The 17256-nt window shown below is 42.1% G+C and overlaps 1 protein-coding gene across 3 annotated transcripts in view; it reads left to right on the top strand.

The window, feature by feature from the left end:
- Positions 1–15808, top strand: part of reps1 (RALBP1 associated Eps domain containing 1) — a 32558-nt gene extending 16750 nt beyond the window's left edge. For 2 of the 3 annotated variants that reach the window (XM_030046654.1, XM_030046656.1), the window contains exons 9-19: positions 3805–3926; positions 4407–4487; positions 5782–5869; positions 7327–7428; positions 8293–8353; positions 9027–9225; positions 10565–10759; positions 11593–11682; positions 12072–12226; positions 14042–14147; positions 14664–15808. In XM_030046654.1, the coding sequence (XP_029902514.1) occupies positions 3805–3926; positions 4407–4487; positions 5782–5869; positions 7327–7428; positions 8293–8353; positions 9027–9225; positions 10565–10759; positions 11593–11682; positions 12072–12226; positions 14042–14147; positions 14664–14732 (1268 nt within the window). In that variant the 3' untranslated portion in view covers positions 14733–15808. The remainder of the gene's footprint in view (positions 1–3804; positions 3927–4406; positions 4488–5781; positions 5870–7326; positions 7429–8292; positions 8354–9026; positions 9226–10564; positions 10760–11592; positions 11683–12071; positions 12227–14041; positions 14148–14663) is intronic. The other variant, XM_030046655.1, reaches the window with a different exon arrangement.
- Positions 15809–17256: the final 1448 nt, after the last annotated feature.

Consider the following 17256-nt stretch of genomic DNA (forward strand, 5'->3'; position numbering starts at 1 on the left):
CGTCTACAGGAGTTCACTTTTGCTGTGGAGTATAGGAAGGGGAAATACAACACTGTTCCAGACGCCCTTTCCAGAACCCCCGGCGAAGTGGCTGACCTCTCCCAACCGGTCTGTGCAACCCTGCTGGTCAACCCCCCGCCTGTCACAATAAAAGACCTACCACTCTCAGATGATGTCATCTGGAAGGCTCAGCAGCATGATCCTCATATCCAGGAGCTCTACCAGTCGATCCTGCAAAAAGGGGACGTGGCGGTGAATGCATCCACCAAATTCACTATCTTGGAGGATATGGTCTACAGAGTATTAACACTGACCCATAAAACCATCTACCAGCTGTACATTCCTGAGCCCTGTCGTCATCAACTCCTGCAAAGGTTCCACGAAGACCCCCTTGCTGGTCATCTCGGACGATATAAAACCTATAAAAGGATGTGTTCTTTGGTGTACTGGCCTGGTCTGAGTCTGGCAGTCAAACAGCATGTCAGAAACTGTACAGTATGTCAAGCTTACAAGCCTGAAAGCCGGAAAATGGCCGGAAAACTCCAGCAAACCATTGTTCAGAACCCATGGGAGATGGTTGGTGTCGACCTGATGGGCCCGTTCCCCAGGAGTTCAAACAGGAACATATACCTCCTCGTATTTGTGGACTACTTCTCCCGGTGGGTCGAGCTCTTTCCCCTGAGGAAAGCAACAGCACAGTCAGTGACAAAAATTCTTGTCCAGGACATCTTAACACGTTGGGGGGTTCCCGACTACCTCCTCTCTGACCAAGGACCCCAGTTTGTTGCCAGCCTTTTTGAACAGACCTGCAGAGAATGGAACCTTAAACATAAAATGACCACAGCCTACCATCCACAAACCAATCTCACTGAAAGAATAAACAGGACTCTCAAGACCATGATAGCTTCCTACGTAGGAAATAACCACAAACAATGGGATAAACACTTACCTGAATTCCGGTTTGCCCTCAATTCAGCTGTCAATGAGTCTACTGGAGTGACCCCAGCTGAACTGAACCTGCTGAGACCTCTACGGGGACCCTTGGAGGCAATGTTGCTGCCACGATTACCACCACCAGATTCTTTGTCCTACCCAAAAATTGCTCAGCTGAGTGAGATGCAGGGATTTGTAGAAAAAAACTTGCACAAAGCACGAGTCAGACAAAAGAGAAACTATGACAAAAACAGAAGAGAGATGGAGTTTGAGGAAAAAGCTCGAGTGTGGCTGCGTGCTCACCCACTTTCTAGAGCAGACAAGTCTTTTGCTGCCAAGCTGGCCCCAAAATGGCAAGGACCATACAGAGTCGTCCAGAAAAAAGGCCCAGTCAATTATGAAGTTGTGCTGGAAGACACAGGTGAGGACCTCAAAACAGTTCACATATCTCGACTAAAACCCTGCTATCCCACTGCTGAAGAAGTAGAGCAGCAAGAACGTCAGCGCCTCTTGGACCTGTTTGAGGAGGAGAGTGATGATGAGGAATTCAAAGGATTTCCCTCTACTGCCACCAACTCAAACACTTCAGCAACTGTCATGAAAAATTCACAGCAAGATATCAGTCAACAGCAGAGAAACCGTGTGCTGAGAATTTTCCAGGAGGAGAGTGAGGATGAAGATTTCCTTGGTTTCACCGACCCCTAAAAAAAAAAAAAAAAAAAAAAAAAAACACCCCGCAGGTTCGTTTCCCAAGGGGGGGGGGGATGTAGCGATAGGTTATCATAATAACTATCACTACCGAGAATGATTCACACTCCCCGCTGTCATTAACGGAAGGCACACACACACACACACACACCCACCTCCATTCATGAGCCCCACCTTCATTCACGAGCCCCGCTGTCATGAACACACCTCCATTAATGAGCCAATGGCGGCCGTCCTTCCCGTTTTAAAAGCCGGGGGAAATTCAAAATGGCGCGGCTCACAGTATAACGGAGGAAGAGGTGAGGCCGTCCTGCCGAAGTACTGAGCAGCGTTTCTTGCGTCTCCAGTTTTTTTCTCCTCGCGAAAGTCCGCGTATGTTTCCGGAGTGTCCGTCGTGCGAAAAGACCCGGGTGGAACAGAATCCCTGGAAGCTGGCGGATCGCTACACACGTCTATTACCAGCGGATGTACAGAGGGAGAAACACACGGACGGGACTGACGTTACGCACGGACGGGACTGACTGGACTGGACTGGACTGGACTGGGCTGGGAGGTAACTCCGGTGAATCCGGGGGTTTATTTCTGTTGCCTTTTTCTCTTTCATTTTTTTTTGTGTTTGTAACGAACTGAACTGAACTGAACTGAATTGAACTAAACTGAACTGAACTGAGCTGAATTTATTTATTTATTTATTTTGAAATTGGGAATGAGTTGAACTGATTTACAGAAGAGACTGTGCGAGGATTTTTGGTTGGGGGATTGGAAATTGTGGACTGGATTTTTGTTTTTCTGGATTGGACTGGCGGTTGATTTCTTTGTTGGTTTTTTTTGTGTGCTGCTGCCTTTGCTGTGCTGGTTTATTGGTTGATTCTTTGCCTGTGTTTTGCCGCAATATATTTTGATTTGAATTGAAAATTCCTGGTGGTGTTATTGTGTTGTTTGGATTGTTTGGCTTTGGGTTCTGTTCTTTTATGGGTTCAAAAAAGGGATTTTATTTCTTTTCCTCATTTTTTTGGACCTTATGTACGGGGACGACCTGAACAAAGAAAAAAAAATACTGACTCACACCCTGATCAAGTATTGTTAGGCGCTGACCTAACTGGCACCCCAAAAACGCAGTCGTACCGTTACAACAATTTGCCATGATTATTTGGCTGGTACAAAATAAAACTGGTATTATGTTGTTGTTAGTTGTCTTGCAACTCTCTTGCAACAATGCAACTTTGCAGGATCTGTGTGGCACACTTGTTTGAAAACTGTACAGATATGTCGTGCTGTGTCTGCCACCTAAAAGCAGAACCTACTAAAAGAATTGTGAATGTTTGAATCTGTGTGACCTGGCGTGTTACACGAGCACTTATACAACTGCCAAACCTGAAATCTGACACTAGCAGCAGAGTTAGAATATCATTATCACAGACTTTTGCTTCTCCTATTTGCTCCTCCAGTCAGTGTCTAGCAGTCAAACTAGCAAACCAAGCTGGTAAGCATCATCTAACATATCTTTTACTTAATATAACTCCTTAAATGCTACAAACTGTGTAGTTTAGCTTTAGTAGAGAAGAAAAGTGCTTGTTAAGGTTACATGGCCAAAGGACACTAGCTGAAACAGAGATTAATTGAACAATTATAACCAACTATAACCACTTCTACTCAACTGTCCAAAAATGTCAGAACTGTAGCAGCTTGTAACAGACCACCACCGAGTGGCACCATACCAAAAGCAGTGGCACCTTTCCACTGCTTTGGTCCTCGCCTCTCACCTGAGAGAGTCAGTGACTTGCTGCAAGTCCGTACATATGGAAGTTCCTGCAAAAGTATCATGGCAGCTGTACACTTAAAATTGGATTCTGCTCTGACCATCCTGAATCATTGGTTTGATTGTGAATTGACTGTTCTACTTCATTCAAGTTCTGTGTTTGTGATATGGGTGCCTGGTTACAGAACATACAGATTATCATAAGAGGGTGTTGGTGCTGGGAAAAAGCACAACTTTCTCTCTGCCAACATCACTTTGTAATCTCTGAACCTGTCTGCATACGGATGCAGGTTTCTGCTTACAAAGAACAAAATAGAAATTAAAACTGAGTTTCCTGCAAAGTGGCATGGATGTTGTGTCTTTCTGGGAGTTTGGTTAACCCGGATGTGTTATGTTGCCTGCAGAAGTCCCAGAGCCGACTACTGATGTTGGATACTCGGGCTCCCCTGTGGAGGTCACACCCAACAAGTCTCCCTCGATGCCCTCCCTCAACCAGACCTGGCCTGAGATGAACCAGAGCAATGAGGTTCCAGCATGCACCACAGCCACACTGTTAGATAGTATATATTCACATTTTAACTCCACACTCACACATTGGTAGTTTTTGCTGTGTTTAGGTTTGGTTCATCTTTACAAATTGCTGTGGGGTAATTAGTTTAAGCTACCCTTTTTTTTTTTTTACCTCTCCAACATGATTTGATTACTACTTGATTTCTTTAATTAGAGAGCATAATTACTGACACTTCAGCACCTCTCATTTCACCTCCTTGGACTGTGGTGATAGCCTGCTGTCATACTCATGTGTATGAACATTGGCGATGTTGCTGGTCGCAGGTGGTTTTGTCTCCATGCCCACTCATGATGTGGCGTCACCATGTTGTCTCCTGATGACTGATGATATCTCATCATAGTGGTGGCTCAGACTGATAATGTAATGTGTGATGTCACTGCACTGGCTGACTGACATTTGTTTTTTTTTTTCTCACTGTCTGTCTGTCTCCTGCAGCAGTGGGAGACGTTTAGTGAGCGCTCCTCCAGCTCACAAACTCTGACCCAATTTGACTCTAACATTGCACCAGCTGACCCTGTAAGTCAATCACCTAGTATGCATGGTTTCTCCATTAATGGACAGATATTAACCCTCTCTGGATCTATCTGCCTTTTCTCTCTCTCCTACTCTCTCTGTTTGTTTCTCTCTTTTTCTGATATCTTATCGTCATTCTGCCTCTCACTGCATGAAGTTCTTTCAACGTGCAGACTGCTCCATCAGCACTGGCAAGGCTATCTTGTGATTTGGCTTGCTTACTATTTATTGGACAATATTTTTCCCTTGTGACATCCACCAATCATAAGAGAGGCCTTACAATTAGAGAATTCAAACTGTTTGAGTTACCATGACGATATTTGATCTGCTCTCTCCATGGTTGCCCAGTGGTTTTTTACTTTTTGACCATTAGCTTCACAGACACAATGTGGGAAATAAGTTGGAGGTTCATACTGCACATCTTCTACACAAATAGGAGAGTAATGAGCAAGGCGAACTTAGAAGCCACACCTTGTGTATATTAGCTTAGTAGTTTGTAATGGTGTAGGTCGTAATGGACTTTACATCCATCTGTAAACATTAAATTGTGAGATTCTGTTTCATTTAGTTTTAAACTGTATGGGTCACTGGAAAAAAAAACAACCTTTGTCTAACTTTGTTGCTGACAGTGCAGTCTCAGGAGGAGAGAAACCTTTCTTTTCCTCTCAACAATGACTGATGTGTTCAATTAAATATCTCTGGAATAGCACTGCACATTTAATGAGGGGAAAAGTGCAGTATTGACAGAATTTCCTCCAGCAAGATGGTGAATTTCTTGCTTATTCTCTAATTCTGTGCAGCCTAAAAATAAATCCAGTCATTATTTGATTAGATGCAGAATGTAAAGCCCTAACGTATTGGAAAGCTATTTACCCTCCCAGATCTTTTTGACAAATGTTCAAAATCAAAGTTATTAATCACAACTATATCATATCAGTGTAGTCAGAAAATAGAAATACCTTGTGATTAACCAGTATTGTCCAGCTGTGTGCTGGAATTGATTCTGAGAATTGGACAACCCCAATCTAAAAATAATTTTTGAAATGGTATGCCCCTTCTTTTAGTGAAGCAGTCATGACATTGAGTATTGAGTATGTCTGCATTTGTCTTGGCTGTCATCTATTATACCATTAAACTGGGTGACAGATGGAGACCAAACTGTTTTTGGACACTGTTACTGGATTGCTTTAAATGATGTTATGGATTACAAATCTCATCTCCTTCCATGAATTCTGTCTTTTTCTTTTCCCGTCTGCTTCTCTCGCCTCCTGTCTCTCTGTCTCTGTGTGTGCTGCAGGACACAGCCATTGTCCACCCAGTTCCCATCCGGATGACGCCCAGTAAGATCCACATGCAGGAGATGGAGCTGAAGAGGACAGGCAGTGGTAAGTCGGTCTTTGCCAGCTCACTGTATCTTATATTACATACAGATTTCATATAACCTTCATCAGTGTTCAACTGACACAAGGGCAAGTAAATAATGACAGTTTTTTAAAATACCAGTTTTTTGCTTGAATTATTCCTTTTCACATGTGTTCAGACACAAGGCAAATCCTATTTGTTTTTCAAGTCTGCTCTTTTAAGGCTGAATTTCTGTATTGTAATTTATGAATGACCAGATTGATTTGTGTGTTGAGACCATACCTCAGTCAGTCTTAATGATGCAGTGGTTGCTCTGCTTTCAAAATGGCAATAGTACATATTAGCACCTAGACAACTTGCTGACGCTGCAGTGAGGGACAGGTAATCACAACTCAGGAGGCTGCCATTTGTTATCAGTAAACACAAACTGTTGTCATTAGACATAATCAGACAGTTGTTTTTATTCATAAACATAGAGAGGAAACTTTACTGATCCTCTGGTCTTATTGACAGTTGCTATACTGTAGGTACTACTTCAGATACTTAAGGATTAAACTACCAGTATGATCAGGCCATAGTCAAACTATGCTGGTTACAATTTCTAACAACGATTTTGCAGCTCCTTTTTAAATTGTACTACTGAGGACTCAATTTGGTTCATATAGCTGTAACATTATGACGTAGCTGTGGCCAAAAGGTTACACTGGCTGTCTTGTGGTTTGGAAGTTTATAGTTTTAGATTCCTAGACAAGCTAGGGAAACCTGTCCATCAGAAATACATTACATATGCTCCTTCTGGTCTCCGTATCCACATACAAGTAGCCCTTAAGCAAAGCACTTATCCCCCACTGCTGCTCTGGAGCTGCAGAGTGGCTGACCTGAGATGACATGGTTGTTATGCAACACATATATGAAGCAGGGCCAAATTTAATGTTTGTTACCTCTGTGTCTTAAAACAAGTGCATTTTTAGTTGCCTTACTCTAAAACAGCTTAATACCATATTTATGAAGCCGTTTTTACACAGTAGGTTTTGCATTCTGATGTATGGTAAAAGTTTTGAAATGTGCATGTACATGGGTTTTCTATTTTTTTTTTTTATAGCCTTCAGGCTGTCTTTTGGGAGATGAAATTGGTAATTTTACAGTTTTTTAAATATTATTTGAGCCACCGCTAAAAAGATGTTAAAAGTTATTAGTGCGCACATCCTGGTGGCTCATTTGCTATGAGGCATATATGTAGCAGTCTGGATTTGAATCGTCCCTTGGATCTTAGTCACATTTTCTCTCCTATCTTTCAGGTCTCTCTTTACTGTATACTGTCAATAATGATAATAAAAAAGCTTAGAGTTAACTAGCAATAAAAAAGCAATAATGATAATAAAAAAGCTTACAGTTAACTGAAGAAACATGCTGTCATCCCCTGTGACTGAGTGCAATATACTCATTGCTGTGGGCTACCATTTAATTCTCAAACCTCCAGACCACAACCACCCCACTAGTCCCCTGCTGGCCAAACCTCCAGAACTGCCTGAAGAAGCCAAATTAACTGCGTCCATGAAGTTTGTAGCCGCCAATACTGGAGGTGAGTAGGTCAGAGGGTGGTGAGCAGTAGGAGCGAGCTCATTTTTAAGTCAGTACCTGTTGCTGTGTCGATATGCACACAAGAAACCAGATCATTGTGAGTAACCAGGTTAAGGCAGAAAATCTGATTTCTCAAATCCGTAGTTTACATTTGTTAGGAATAATTGGGTTTCCCCCTCTTCCCTGGCATTCCCTGGACTGTTGCCGCTGCTGACAGTCATATTGTAGCTGACACAGTGCCGCTAAAATTCACTGGACAGCGATGTTGCCTCTTGTGGCAACATCCCAGAGCGTTTCCACTCCACTCTGGAGGGTTGGACTAATAAGTGAAGCAGGCTATGGCAGATGTGTTTTTTATTTTCTTGTATTTTTGTCAGTGGTAACATTGACACAATATGATAAAGCATTTTTCAACAACCATGTCAGACAGACAGTGATGTTTTATGCTCCCAAGTGATGTACAGTGTGTCTTGATTATGTCTTTTCCTGCACATGTGCACACCTACAAAGATCCTGGTAAGAGTTCACATGGCCCAGTAACTGGCTTTCTCCAGAAATTTACCTGTGGTTACAACCTGGTTTCTTGTTTTCATGGCATTCATGAAACCGGATAACTACTGTACATGGGGAATAACCTAATTACTGAGGATTATATATTCAACTATTGTATTTCCATTTCTGTTTTATTACATGATATCTGTATCAATAAAACCTGTTTTTGAGATTTTCATATGAGATGAATCCTAATTTGTGTATTGTGGGGATGCATTCATATTTGTACTGTTTGTATTTTGACCTAGATGTCATTTGTTAGGAGGTCAATCCCATGTTGTAATTAATGGAGTGACTTTTTTCCTCCATGAAGGTGATGGTTACAGCAGCTCTGACTCCTTCACATCAGACCAGGAACCAATCACCAGACAAAGGTCAGTGGCTGTTAAGGAACCATGCTAATTAATTAATTTATTTTGATTTATTTTCCTAGTTTTGGAAGATTAGGCCTTGCTTTCATGTTCATGAAGGAGTAGTCCACATGCATGTACACGGTCATCCACTGCTCATTATTCTTGAGTAGTGTGGAAGGGTCTATCTTCTATGGTGACCGTCTTGCAAATCATCAATCAACAATGGCTGATCTGAAAATGAACCCTTGATTATCTTTGACCACCTTTCTACTTGAATGAACTGCTCTGAGAGATCAGTCTGCAGTCAGACAGAGCAAAACACAAAATCGGTGTATAAATGTGCCTATGATGCACTGAATACTCAGTCACCCTTAGGACCTCCAGAGGTTAACAGAGATGCCTGCAGTGTGTTTTCCAATCCTCACATGACATGCTGACATGCTAGATGTTAGCATGTGGGAAATGAGTGAGCAGAGTATGTATGCTGTCAGATTGAATGGAGATACTAGGAGAGAATGCAATATGTGCAGTAATCTGCATTTTGGCAATTTCGGCGTGTATACTGAAGACAGATTATAGTGTCAGATGTAAACATCCAACTAATTATATGAAATGCCTGCCATGTGGAAAGGAAGCATTGACAGTTTTGTTGGATGCAAATAACTCATCCAGTTTGATGTTTGTGTGTGTTCAGGTCTCAGTCGGGTACGTCTCCGGAGGCTCTAAAGGTGGTGGCCCCCCCTCCTCCTCCTCCGCGCCCCCATCCCTCCCACTCCCGTTCCTCATCTTTGGATATGAATCGCACCTTTGCTGCTGGGTCTGCCACAGGACAACAGCAACCTGCCACGGTAGCCTATCCCCCTGCTGTGCCTCCTCGACCACTACCCACACAGGTAAAATGCATGTCCTCGCTATACCCTGCTCAGGTAGTGGCACACTTAATAAAAAAGTGTACTCAGAAAAAAACAGACGGACACAAATTATATTTTAAAGAGGATAGTGAGAATGGCCTATGAGGTGATTTAGTCTTACACCAAAAGAGGGAGCTTCTGTCAGTAGTGGTACTGGAGGAATCCAGTTGGAAGGACAGATAAGGTGGAGCGAGCCAAAGTGAAGTTGCATTATGGGTAACAAGAAACATACAAATTATGACTCTTTTCAAGTAAAAGTGTCAAGTGGTGCATGGCTGCTAAAATCCAAGGTAATAGTGGAAGTGTCCAGTTAATGTTTGTAACATGGGCAGTAATTTCTCTAGCTGCATGCTAGCTACACAGTTACAAGAAAATACACCGTCCAAACTGAAACACACATGTTGCATGTTGTCATTAGACAGTTGAAGAATTTTCTATCATGCATGAATAAATCAAAAGGCTGAGGCATCATCTTAGCATCCTCTTGAGCCAGGAAAAAAAACTGTAAAAATGTACAAGAGGGCAGAGTTTGAATAAGATTGTTTTCACTAAAAATATTACCCAAAATGTCCATGACGCATGAAAAAGAGAACAGTTTACCGTGTTACTGGTAGTAGTGGTTGCTGCTACTGACTATTCCTCTTTTTCACCAGCTTACTCAGTGTTTCCTGAGCTTGCAAATATAAATGACTCACAGCCTTGGATTTGGATCTGTTCATGTGCATGGACTTTACCTTCCTGTGTTTCCCACACAACACCTGCAAACTAGTCAGTTCCTGATGCAGTGCTTATGGACTGCCCTGTTAAAACAACATTGAATACTGAAAAGTTTAACTCAACACCACAATCACAATATGTAATGTATTTATGTTGCCGGTCGCCATGAAGAGTTCTGTGCAAGGACTGTGTAACTCAAACATTTCATGGCAAAACTCATGAGTTGTTTTCTTGTTGTGGTATTATAACTTAAACTTGAATTGTAACTTTTCTTTTTATCTGGTGAAATGTTTTCATGATGAGATCTTCCGGAGAGCTAAACAGGGCAAAAACAGGGCAAAACATTGGTTTTACATATGTAGTTACAGTGAAAACAGTGAAAAGGTAGAGATAGTGACACTTGCTTTGTTTACTACCTGCCTGTTGTATATACTCCTTTTTATCTGGCCATCTTCACTAGAGACTTCTTACCTCTCTACAATGCCAGGATTACCATGCCATGCCATGCCAGAACTAAGAAAGTCATGATCAGTTAACTACAAGACCTTTAAAACTGGGTCATTCAGGCATTGTAAAGACCTCTACCCTCTCTATCCTTCTCCAGACATCTGGGTCACATGCTGGGCATCGCGGCGAGGCCGAGGGTGTGTCAGGAGGCGGTGCGGTACTTACCACCACCTCCCCCCAGCAGATCCCCCAGCAGCCCAACTTTGCAGACTTTAGCCAGTTCCAGGCCTTTGCTGCGTCTGAACAGCCCTCCAGCCTGCCTGAGGTCGACAAACACAGTGAGACAGGACAGGTGTGTGGTTACATGCTATGTGAGAATGTGTCCATCCATCTTTACAGATCTGATAAATTCTCAGTTAACAAGCTTCTCATTTACTCAGAATTTATTTAATTTTTTTGCGAAGATTTTCCTGGCTGTAAGACAGCCAAAATTGAAGTTACCTGTCAAGTAATTAGTTTTAAGCAAATGAAACTAATTACTTTCCATATTTTCTGTGGCCTAAAGAAGTACTTCTATTTTATTTATCCAGAGTAGTAATAGACAATAGATGGTGAGCAGTAGTCATAATAACATTCATCTCCTTTTTGAGATTATGTTAAAATCTGACACTACACCTGTTGGAAACAGCAGCATGAAGGGCTGTGGTTAAAAGGTATTAACTTTTTTTCCGCTCTGCCAGGCATGTTCTGTTTACTGGATGTTTGTCTGTCAAAACTTCATTCACCAGGGTAACAAACCTAAACCTTCTTGAAACATGAGGTTTCTAGCGATGGTTTGTGAACAGGTCATGTCCTGACTTCAGTTCAATTCAAGTGAATTTGGAAAATTCACTTTATTTTGAACTACTTGAAGCAGTATTGTCAAGCAGGTTTATCAAAATGTGTCACCCTCCATAATATGTCAAAATGTTTTTTTTTTCTTAGTACAGTGTACATGCCCTATTAGCTGTTCTCACATAGCCTATTGGGCAACACAGCTCATTAAAATTAGTGCTCACAGGTAGCGACACTTTGGGCTGATCACCAAAGTGGTGAAGAAAATTATTCATCATGGATTTCCATGAGCTACTTAGGTGAAGAGTTGATAGTGTAACGGGTGTTTTTTTGTGTGTATGTTGTTCTCAGGTGGATAAATCTTCAGAGGGAGCAGGTCCTTTGAGAACAGTGAAGAGCGATAGTCAGGCAGAGGATAGAGCCTCAGCCACTGTCAGCACCGTATGTCGCCATCTTTTTTGTAAAATAATTTAATTAATTTTAAGTGTAAAGATTAATCTCATAATATAATTATCAACAAAATGCAATACACAACTGTCACACATTCACAAACCCGGATAAGAGATAAATATGTGTGTGTGGTTATTGTAAATGGATTATATATTTCAAAACATTTTTGTTACACTTTTACACTGACTTATTAAGATGCAAATTGTTAGCATGTTATTTATTTGTCACTTTAACTGGGAGTTTTTACATTAACATTTATAACATTTTATACTTAGCCTTGAACCAGCTTTGGACTTTTAAGACCATATATTGATAAAAACACAAGCATCATCACTGACAGGTATTAATTCTTATTTGTTGTTGGATTTTTTTCTCATCAGGCCAAGGGTTCATCTGGCCCCCTAGCCCCTCCTCCCAAGCCAGTGCGTCGGAGGTTGAAGTCTGAAGATGAGCTTCGACCAGAAGATGAGCAGCACGGTCCACAGAAATCAAATCTCATAGCAGCCGTCCTGGCCACTCAACCCTCAATCCCCAGGTGCAAAACTTGTGTTACTGCAAGGGTTTATTCATACTCTTTGGCATTTATTTACACTTTATGGACAGCAGTATTGGGACACACCTCTTAATTGTTAAATGCAGGTGTTTCATTCAGTCCCATTGCCACAGGTGTATAAAATAAGCACCTAGCCATGTAGACTGCGTTTACAAACATTTTTGAAAGAATGGGTCGTTCTAAAGAGCTCAATGAATTTGAGCATGGTACTATAATAGTAATGTAATAGGATGCCACCATTGCAACAAGTCAGTTTGTGAAATTTCTTCCCTCCTAGATATTCCATGTTCAAGTGGTTTACTCACTTACTCAAAGTGGAAGTGTGTAGGAACCACAACTCAGCCACCAGGTGGCAGACCATGTAAAGTTACAGAGCGGGGTCGCCAAGTGCTGAGGCACATAGTGTGTAAAAGTGGCCAACGCTCTGCTGACTCATTAACTGCAGAGCTCCAAAACTCCTCTGGCATTAACATCAGAACAAAAACTGCACCGGGAGCTTCATGGCATGGGTTTCCATGGTCGAGCAGCTGCATGCAAGCCTTACATCACCGAGCACAATGCCAAGCGTCAGATGGAGCAGTGTAAAGCACACCACTACAGGACTTTGGAGTAGGGGAAACGTGTTCTGTGGAGTGACCAATCACGGTTCTCTATCTGGCAGTCTGATGGACGAGTCTGGGTTTGGCAAATGGCAGGAGAACGGTACCTGCTTGACTGCATTGTGCCAACTGTAAAGTTTGCCTTCCCAGAAGAGTGGAAGCTGTTCTATCTGCAAAAGGGGGACCAACTCCATATTAATGCCTATGGACTTAGAATGGGATGTCATTAAATCTCCTGTAGGGGAAATCAGTAGCTGTCCCAATACTTTTGTCCATATATTGTATTTAATGTATGGATGGATGTAGAAAATGCACTGCCTCAGTGGCATTTTGTGCTGTTACATCAACAGGTTGCACAAAACCTTGCAGACATCACTGATGTGCAACTTTCAAACATAAGGAACTCAATAACAGTCAGTGTCACAGAAAGTGACAAAGGAACAACTTTTATTTCACCACTTTCTCCATTTTTTTTTGTCATGGTTAATGTTGTCCCCAGGCAGTTGAGCACATTGTGCCTCCTGTTGTTTGTGATTGATCAGTATGTGATTTCTTGTAAAAGGCTTATTTTACTCTCTGAATGTCACAAAGTGTCTGTCTAAAGAGAAGCCAAGTGCACTGCTTTTCAAGAGCAACCACTTTCCATCAGCCTGGCAGCTGCTCCTTGTTGATTTCAGTGTTCCAAAGTGTTGACATTTTGAAAAGTGTAATAGTGTGAATACAATCAAAGTTGTGAAACCCATTTTGGGAAATAAAGACATTTTGTCTGGCTAAAAAACTCATAACGCCTTTGGCACTTAAAGGCACCAGCAGACGTCCAGTAGAGTCACCATTGTGATGTTTTCTGCTTTCTCTGGGACCTTCAATAGCCATAAAATGTCTTATATTATTGTCTTATATTTCTTTAGTCTTTCTAGGTCTTTGTCAAGATAACAGTTTACTTAATATGCATTCAGCTAATAGCACATTCAGTTTTCTATGTATTTTATATAACAATTGTTGTTTGGGTCACAGCAGCCTAGTAAAGTAAGTGTGTGTGTGTGTGTGTGCGTGTGTGTGTGTGTGTGTGTGTGTGTGTGTGTGTGTGTGTGTGCGTGTGCGTGTGCGTGTGCGTGTGCGTGTGCGTGTGCGTGTGCGTGTGCGTGTGCGTGTGCGTGTGCGCGTGCGCGTGCGCGTGCGCGTGCGCGTGTGGTTTCAGGTCAATAGGGAAGGACAAAAAGGCAATCCAAGCCTCCATCAGAAGAAATAAGGAGACAAACACAGTGCTGGCACGGCTCAACAGTGAACTGCAACAACAGCTGAAGGTATGGAGGGCGGGTTGTGGATTCAAACAAATTTAGACCAGATGCTTTAAACAAAAATAACAATAGAACTTCAAAAAAGAAGAAGAAGAAGAAAGTTTTACAGTGCATAACACCTCATCCATACATACAGCAATACTTGGTGAGGTCACATCGCACATCTCTCTTGATGTAATCTAGAAGATTTTGCCAGGACAGAATCAGAACCAATTAGGAGGAAAGACCTGGGCAGGATGCTACAGCTAAATGTTGTTTAAATAGAGACAACTTAAGCAATCTTTGGTCCAAAAGGGACAACACTTGTTAGGTTTGTTGTCAGTCTAGAGAAACCTGTGGAACCAAGTGACTTCCTCTGGGGAGTCAGACAGCTGAAATCACATTTAATTGAATTGAAGACTAATGTCTGCACAGTGTTTTGTGAGTGTATAGTATATGGACTAGATTCACATTTTATTTTACAAGTTTCCATCAGGAACAAAAAAAAAAACTAACATGTAAATGCATGCTGTCATTTGTCAGGACTTGCTTGAAGAGAGGATATCTCTGGAGGTTCAGCTGGAGCAGCTCAGACCTTTCTCCCATCTTTAACCCACGTGAGGAGGACAACTCAAGTGTAGTTCTTCCTGGAAGACCGAAGCAAGGCTGGTGCCCTCTGTGTGATTCCCCTGTCCTCACTCGATCAACACAGCTCTCTAAACCCTGCTCCTCTGTGGAGGCTCAAGCCTGCCACGGGACAGACTGTTTAGACCCACACTCACACGCTCAACCCCAAACTTACCAGTCATAACCTGTTGGACTGAGAGCACAGATTGGAAGAACATGGGGGATGTTACAAAATGAACTCTGGCACTTTTCAATTTTCGCGGAGAGAGGCAACAGTTGCGACTGCGGCAGACTGAGAAACGGTTGGGAGTGGTGGCAAGTCCGCTCTAAAGCAAAAACTGCTGGTGTCTGATGTCCTACTCTCCAAATGACTGAAGAAGAGAGACAGAGTGGCTGTGTTTGAGTGTGACTGTTTCTGTGTTTGTGTCCCTGTCTGTTGGCACACGTGAGACAAGCTCCAGTATGTTCCCTTCTCTCTCTTGTGGTTTGGAGAGAACACCACACCAAACACCATTCAAAAATCTCACAACTTAATGTCAACATTGTTTACTGGCAATTGTGCATACCTGCTAGAACTTACTTAAAACATTGAAAAGCAGACATGCCCTGTAGTACATCTTTTCTACATTTGTGAAAGATAGAAGGGGTTGGTGCAGTTAGATACTGTTGGGGAAAAAAAATGAAATCTAAGGTATTCTGTTAAACTCAGCCTCTATAATGGGTTCACACTGCTGTTCACCATAATGTATTGTGGTAGAAGGTTGTGGGATTGATTTGCAAGCCAGTTAAAGTCTCAAGTTACGTTCCACCAGGGATATACCCTTGCCAATAAGCAGAGACAGATTTTTGACTGGAGTTTGCTGATACATTCTCTCCCTCTGAGAGTAAATGGTACGTAATGGGTTGCCTTGTGACAGGACTGTGAGTGCATGTCTGTGTGGGGTCTGCATAGACCAGATAATGGTGAAGGCTTTTGACTTATCCTGTGACATGAATTTAGCCTACCTTCCTTGTGTGTGTGCGCCTGTGCCGGTAACTATTACAAAGATGGCATGATGCAATGAACGAGTGTCTGCATTTTTTTTTCCTTCTCCTTTTTTGTCTCTGTCTTCATGCTACACAGTGTTTGGAGATTAATCTGACTGATTGACCTTCCTGCTGAATGACTGAACTAGTAGCTTGCTCCCTGCCCTGCACTTGGGCTGTGTTCAGATGGTCAAAAATTTACAACCGTTTTTTTCCTCCTTCAACTTTTCCTTGACTTTTTGAACATAGCCCTGGATCAAATACCATTTCAATTTCCTTGAAATCCCTCATTTTTCAATTACTGTCTGGTACCCCTAAACCCATGCAGTTGTCTTCAGTCCCTAATCTCATTTAAATTGGTGAGCAGCAAGGAAAAACCAGACATTGACTATAGCTAAGGGGTTTGATTGTATTACAGTTGCTGTTTGACTCCATGGGGCATTTATGAAGAATAGCATTGGTGATCAGGGATCATTTAACTTTTTCATCTTTCTCTGGTCATGACCAATTAGAAACCAACAGTCCTAAATCAGAATGGCCCCTCTGTTCTCGTTTCTTTTATTCTTGCCTTCCTGGTTGCACAGAAAAGCAGACATGAGTGGGCAGATCCAGACTGACAGACATGGACAGACAATGAGACCAAGGCAGATTTAGGCGACACTGATTTGAAGATGGAAGCTGTTTTCCAGTTGGGCAGTCAGCACTATGCAAGTACGATGACACATACTCACAGACCAACTATAATTATACTTAGCTATATGTACTATTATAGTAGCAACTGTGTGAACAATATACTCTGGTTTTGCATCTTGGATCTTCCAAAACATCATCCATGTTGGGGATTAATTTGCCCTTTTGGTGTTGACTCGCAAACAGCTTCCGCAATCCCAGTTCTGCAGGGGAAGTGGCAGACGTGACTCCAGATCAGTGTTTATAGGGGCAGTTTCACCCCGATCTGTACGACTTGGCTCTCTGGGCAAGATGACCCTTTGTGGGTGTAGATGAAGCCTACAGGCCGACCAGATGGAGAACGGTCAACAGAAGGGGAGACCTGAATGACCCAACTGCACTTTGAACTTTAAACCCTGTTATTTCCTTTGTCTTTTTATTTTGTTACTTCCTTCTTGACCTTTACATTTGTTTTAACCTGCATGTTGTTCTTGTCCTTCTCATGTATTTAAAAAAGTGATGCTTTAAGAAGGAAAAAAGAAGAAAAAGAAAACCTGAACCACTCGATTTTCATTTCTTCAATATTACCTGGAGACTAGTCTGATGAGTTTTTTTTTTTTTTTTTTTTTTTTTTTTTTTGTGCCGGTACCCTTTTTTTGGTTGTTTTTTGGTTGTTTGTTTGTTTGTTGTTTTGGTCCCCGGAGCTTTCTGTGTTTTTGTTTTTGAGGAGCCTGTCTTCTAAAGCCTTACTCCCCCACTGGCGTTCAGGTTTCCATGGTGGCTGACTGACCTCTCTTCCTTGTTGTATCAAGGC

Source organism: Myripristis murdjan, chromosome 24 (genome assembly GCF_902150065.1).
Source record: "Myripristis murdjan chromosome 24, fMyrMur1.1, whole genome shotgun sequence".
Lineage (NCBI taxonomy): Eukaryota > Metazoa > Chordata > Actinopteri > Holocentriformes > Holocentridae > Myripristis > Myripristis murdjan.